The sequence below is a fragment of the Hypanus sabinus genome, chromosome 26, assembly GCF_030144855.1.
Source record: "Hypanus sabinus isolate sHypSab1 chromosome 26, sHypSab1.hap1, whole genome shotgun sequence".
In the NCBI taxonomy this organism is placed as follows: Eukaryota; Metazoa; Chordata; class Chondrichthyes; order Myliobatiformes; family Dasyatidae; genus Hypanus; species Hypanus sabinus.
In genome coordinates, this window is record NC_082731.1 from 4,691,075 (window position 1) to 4,697,074 (window position 6,000).

The 6,000-nt window shown below is 43.7% G+C and overlaps 1 protein-coding gene across 1 annotated transcript in view; it reads right to left on the bottom strand.

The window, feature by feature from the left end:
* The window catches only part of LOC132381763 (homeodomain-interacting protein kinase 4-like), a 50,638-nt gene extending 46,376 nt beyond the window's left edge, over positions 1-4,262 (bottom strand). Inside the window, exon 1 of the mRNA XM_059951335.1 lies at positions 3,746-4,262. Within this exon, the coding sequence (XP_059807318.1) occupies positions 3,746-4,262 (517 nt within the window). The remainder of the gene's footprint in view (positions 1-3,745) is intronic.
* Positions 4,263-6,000: the final 1,738 nt, after the last annotated feature.

The following is a 6,000-nucleotide window of genomic DNA, read 5'->3' on the forward strand; positions in this document are numbered from 1 at the left end:
CCTGCAGCATTTTGTGAGCGTTGCTCCAGATTTCCAGCATCTGCAGATTTTCTCTTGCACAGTCAGCTGCCTGGTGGCCACAAATAAGCACACGGTGGGCTCAATCTCTCAAAGCTGGGCTCCAGAATTGAACTCCATCTGCCACTTCTCAGCCCACTTCTGCATCCTATCAATGTCTCTCTGAAATCTTCGACAATCCTCTACACTATCTACAACACCACCAACCTTTGTGTCGTCTGCAAACTTGCCAACCAACTCTTCTTCCCCTACATACAGGTCATTAATAAAAATCACAAAAAGTAGAGGTCCCAGAACAGATCCTTGTGGAACACCACTAGTCACAACCCTCCAATCTGAATGTACTCCCTCCACCACGACCCTCTGCCTTCTGCAGGCAAGCCAATTCTGAATCCACTTGGCCAAACTTCCCTGGATCCCATGCCTTCTGACTTTCTGAATAAGCCTACCGTGTGGAACCTTGTCAAATGCCTTACTAAAATCCATGTAGATCACATCAACTGCACTACCCTCATCTATATGCCTAGTCACCTCCTCAAAGAACTCTATCAGGCTTGTTAGGCATGATCTGCCCTTCACAAAGCCATGCTGACTGTCCCTGATCAGACCATGATTCTCTAAGTGCCCATAGATCCTATCTCTATGAATCTTTTCCAACAGCTTTCCCACCACAGACGTAAGGCTCACTGGTCTATAATTACCCAGGCTATCCCTACTACCTTTTTTGAACAAGGGGACAACATTCGCCTCCCTCCAATCCTCCGGTACCATTCCCGTGGACAACGAGGACATAAATATCCTAGCCAGAGGTTCAGCAATCTCTTCCCTTGCCTCGTGGAGCAGCCTGGGGAATATTCCATCAGGACCTGGGGATTTATCCATCCTAATGTATTTTAACAACTTCAACACCTCCTTTCCCTTAATATCAACATGCTCCAGAGCATCAACCTCACTCATATTGTCCTCACCGTCATCAAGTTCCCTCTCATTGGTGAATACCGAAGACAAGTATTCATCGAGGACCTCGCTCACTTCCACAGCCTCCAGGCACATTTTCCCACTTTTACCTCTAATCAGTCCTACCTTCACTCCTGTCATCCTTTTGTTCTTCACATAATTGAAGAATACCTTGGGGTTTTCCTTTACCCTACTCGCCAAGGCCTTCTCATGCCCTCTTCTTGCTCTTCTCAGCCCCTTCTTAAGCTCCTTTCTTGCTACCCTGTATTCCTCAATAGACTCCTGATCCTTGCTTCCTAAACCTCATGTATGCTGCCTTCTTCCACCTGACTAGATTTTCCACTTCACTTGTCATCCATAGTTCCTTCACCCTACCATTCTTTATCTTCCTCACCGAGACAAATTTATCCCTAACATCCTGCAAGAGATCCTTAAACATCGACCACATGTCCATAGTACATTTCCCTGCAAAAACATCATCCCAATTCACACCCACAAGTTCTAGCTTTATAGCCTCATAATTTGCCATTCCCCAATTAAAAATTTTCCTGTTCTCTCTGATTCTATCCTTTTCCATGATAATGCTAAAGGTTAGGGAGCGGTGATCACTGTCCCCTAGATGCTCACCCACTGAGAGATCTGTGACCTGACCCGGTTCATTACCTAATACTAGATCTAGTATGGCATTCCCCCTAGTCGGCCTGTCAACATACTGTGACAGGAATCCATCCTGGACACACTTAACAAACTCTGCCCCATCTAAACCCTTGGAACTAATCAAGTGCCAATCAACATTAGGGAAGTTAAAGTCACCCATGATAACAGCCCTGTTATTTTTGCACCTTTTCAAAATCTGCCTCCCAATCTGTTCCTCGGTATCTCTGCTGCTACCAGGGGGCCTATAGACTACCCCCCAGTAGAGTAACTGCTCCCTTCCTGTTCCTGACTTCCACCCATACTGACTCAAAAGAGGATCCTGCTACATTACCCACCATTTCTGCAGCTGTATTGGTATCCCTGACCAGTAATGCCACCCCTCCTCCCCTTTTCCCCCCTCTCTATCCCTTTTAAAGCACTGAAATTGAGGAATATTGAGAATCCATTCCTGCCCTGGTGCCAGCCAAGTCTCTGTAATGGCCACTACATCATAATTCCATGTATGTATCCAAGCTCTCAGTTCATCACCTTTGTTCCTGATGCTTCTTGCATTGAAGTACACACACTTTAGCCCTTCTACCTTACTACCTTTACACCCTTTATTCTGCTGCTCTTTCATCAAAGCCTCTCTATATGCTAGATCTGGCACTTCTTTCACTGCTCTGTCACTCCGGGTCCCATCCCCCCATCTCCCGTAAGTGTCCTCAATAGTGGGGAAGGCTTCGTCTGTGTTGGACAACCACTCTCCACATACTTTTCTGTTCCTGAGCATTTCCATAGCAGACCATGATGCAAACACTCAGGGCAGTGTCCACTAGGAAAGGTCTGTGAACATACCCTTCGTCTAAATTCCCTGACAAGCTGAATTTTAAACCAGTGGTGGGTATAGTAGCCTCCTTCCCTCCCTTGGTGGAGGAAGAAGGGCCACTGCATCCACTTTCCTCTGTTACAACAATCTAAAAAATACTCGTACACCACCTCCACAGTCTTGCCTCAATCCCAAACTATTCCTCCCTTGACCTTCTCATGTTATGAAATCACTATGAAACTCTTCCCACTCCCTCATCTTTCCATAGTTATCAATTCGCCAGCAAAGCTCTTTTGTAAAACATCCCATTTTTCTCTCTTCCCATTCTTCTGACTCAGTTACAAACTTTTCCCACTGGTAAAGAAACATCTCCTCTGCTCACTCTGAGCATATGACCGACAGCTCAGACCCATCCCGAGCCAACACACTTCTCAATTTCACTTGGGTAAAAATCCTGCATAATCCCATTGGACCACTTCCTGGGCAAGGTCTAACTTACAAGTTACCTTGACTTTCAATAGGTAGAGTTGTAACTCAAAGTGTAATTCTACATTTGAAAAACATCTAAACAAGAACTTGAATCACCAAGCTACCAACCAAGTACATGTACTTGGGTTTAGTATAGATGGGTACTTGATGGCCAGTGTCAACATGGTGGTCCAAATGACCCATTTCTGTGCTGAATCACGTTATCTCTATTAGTTTTATTGATCGAGGAAGGAGAGACTGGGATAGAGGGATCTGCTGAGGGAGATAGGGAAATGAAGTAGGCTGATTTTGACTCTGAGGATGGATGAAGGTGCTCGTCTAATATTTACTGCTCTCATTGGAGTTTTCTCATCACCTAGTGCCTGCATCCTTCCCATCTCTAGGGGCCCTGCAATTCACAGAGACCTCTGTTTTCCTCCTATTCTGTCCTCAAATTAGATTATTCCATCGCTTATGGCCATGGCTGTAATAACCATGGCCCTGAGCTCTGGAATCACCTCTCTTAGCCTTGCCAACTCCCTTTTCTATGATCTAGTAATATTTTCCTTCAAACCTACATCAGTGACTAGGTTTTCTCAATGTGCGAATATTTTTTTACATTGCTTGCTTATTGTTATATCTGATGAGGTTCCTGTGAAATATCTTTTGACCTTTCACTCTGTTAATGGCACTATCTGAGGGCAAGTTGGTTTTGAGAGAAAGCATGCAGAAATCCTTTCTTGGTTCTGTGAACAGTTGGCATTGCTCAGGTTGGTAGTCTGGCCATTTTTCTATTTAAATTGAGGTCAATAATACAGACAAAACACACCTTCCTACCTTTGACATACCGCACCTCGTGAAATATGCTTGCAGATCCAAAATCAATCACTTTCACACGGAAGGGGAACCGCTTCTGATCAATGATCATGATGTTCTCAGGCTTGAGATCAGCATGAATGATTGACAGGTCCTTCAGCTTTTGGAGAGCCCTCAGGACTTGAGTGGTAACAGTCCGAATGTGCCTGGCTGGGAGCAGGGCAAAGTTGTTCTCCTTCTGAAACTCAAAAATGTTCTGCTCTAGAAGCTCAAACACCAAGTATGACTTGATATCATCATGGAAACATTCAAAGAACCGTATGATGTGGTATTGGTCCGGATCCACTGTTCCTAAAACTTTCAACATCTTTAACTCATTTTTGATGATTCGAGCACGGTATGAATCACTTTTGAGGATCTTAATTGCTACAAAATGGCCAGTGCTCCTCTTCCAGCACTTTGCCACCTCACCAAAAGTCCCCTTGCCCAAGATTTGAATAATATCATAGGTGTCTGTTTCAGAATGGATGACAGACATCTTCAAGGATCTTCTGGCCTTCACCCTCTGCCTGGAGTGGAAGATTAACCAACTGGTATCCAAAATAGAAGCTTTAGGGTGTAACAATGGGGGGTTCATTGTTACCAAACCAGGCTCTGGGGTAGCTGTCTAAGAATCTCAGAGCTTGAGGAATACTTACATAGGGAGCAGCCCCAATGTGGCAATTTAATCTCCTTTAGCAGAATAAGCTCTCACTTCAGCTTAAAATACTTGCATCCTTCTTAAATATTGAATAGACATGATCGTACATCTCTGCTGTGCTTCCAGGTTGCTGCATCACTACCAAGCAAGGCCAAAAAAGATAGTGGGAATGCTTTATCTGAGGTAAGAGCTTTGATCAACTTATTCCAACAGATTTTGTTGAAAGACCAACAACTTCTGACATTGCTTGCTGTTCTTAAGTTGCCCAGTTACTTGCAATGAGAGAGATACCCAGGACTTGCAAATCCCCCAATAGATGAACATTGGATAAGGCTTTCTAAATGGAAATAGATAGATACTTGTTAGAAAATAACTTACAAGGCTACCAGGTAAAGCAGGAATATGGTAGAATGGGGATCTCTCCCTCCTCCCCCAACCCTCTTTCCAGTCCTGATGAAGGGTCTTAACCCAAAATGTTCACTGTTTATTTATTTTCACAGATGAATAAACATTTAATATCACTGACACAACATGAAATTTGTTGTTATGTGGCAGCAGTACAGTGCATTACACAAAAACAAGCTAAAAATTACAATAAGAAATATATATTTAAAACTAAATTAAATAAGTACTGCAAATAGAGAGCAAAAACATTGGGGTAGTATTACATTTTCTGCTCAGAAATATGATGACTGAGGAGATATGTGGTTCGTTAGAGTGGAGGAAGCGTTCATTGATCCACAATGCTGCTTTTGGCTGCATTTTTATTCTTGTCACATGTACAGAGGTACAGCGAAAACCTTCATTTGCATAACACACATACATATCACAACAGCAATGCATAAAGGTTCTTGATCATTGTGATCTCTTCTGGGGGAGGTGTGACTTGTTCAAAAGTAATAGGTTGTACCTGAACCCGAGAGGGGCCAATATTCTCGCGGGCAGGTTTGTTGGTGCTGTTGGGCAGGGTTTAAACTAATTTGGCAGGGGGTTGGGAACCAGAGTGAAGGGATTCAGGATAGGACAGATGGTTAAAAAAAAGTAAAGATAGCATGCAGTCAGACTGTCAGGGAGAGCAAGCAAGTGATGGGACATAGTTGCAGCCAACAGGGTGAGCAACAATACATTAGGGACGCAGAATCAAAAGGGGTAGCAAATACGGTACTCAAGGTGTTGTATCTCGATGCGCGGAGCATAAGAAACAAGGTGGATGATCTTGTTGCAATATTACAGATTGCCAGGTATGATGTTGTGGCCATCACTGAATCATGGCTGAAGGTTGGTTGCAGTTGGGAGCTGAAAGTCCAAGGTTACAAGTTGTATCGGAGGGTAGGAAGGTAGGCAGAGGAGGTGGCATGGTTCTGCTGATAAAGAATGGCATCAAATCATTAGAAAGATGTGACATAGGATCAGAAGATGTTCTTATGGGTTGAGTTAAGAAACTGCAAGGGTAAAAGGACCAATAGCAGTTGTGTACAGGCCTTCACGGGAGGCGGACCATAGGTCACGACAGGAAATAGTAAAGCCGTGTCAAAAGAGTAATGTTATGATAGTCATGCGAGATTTTAACATGCAG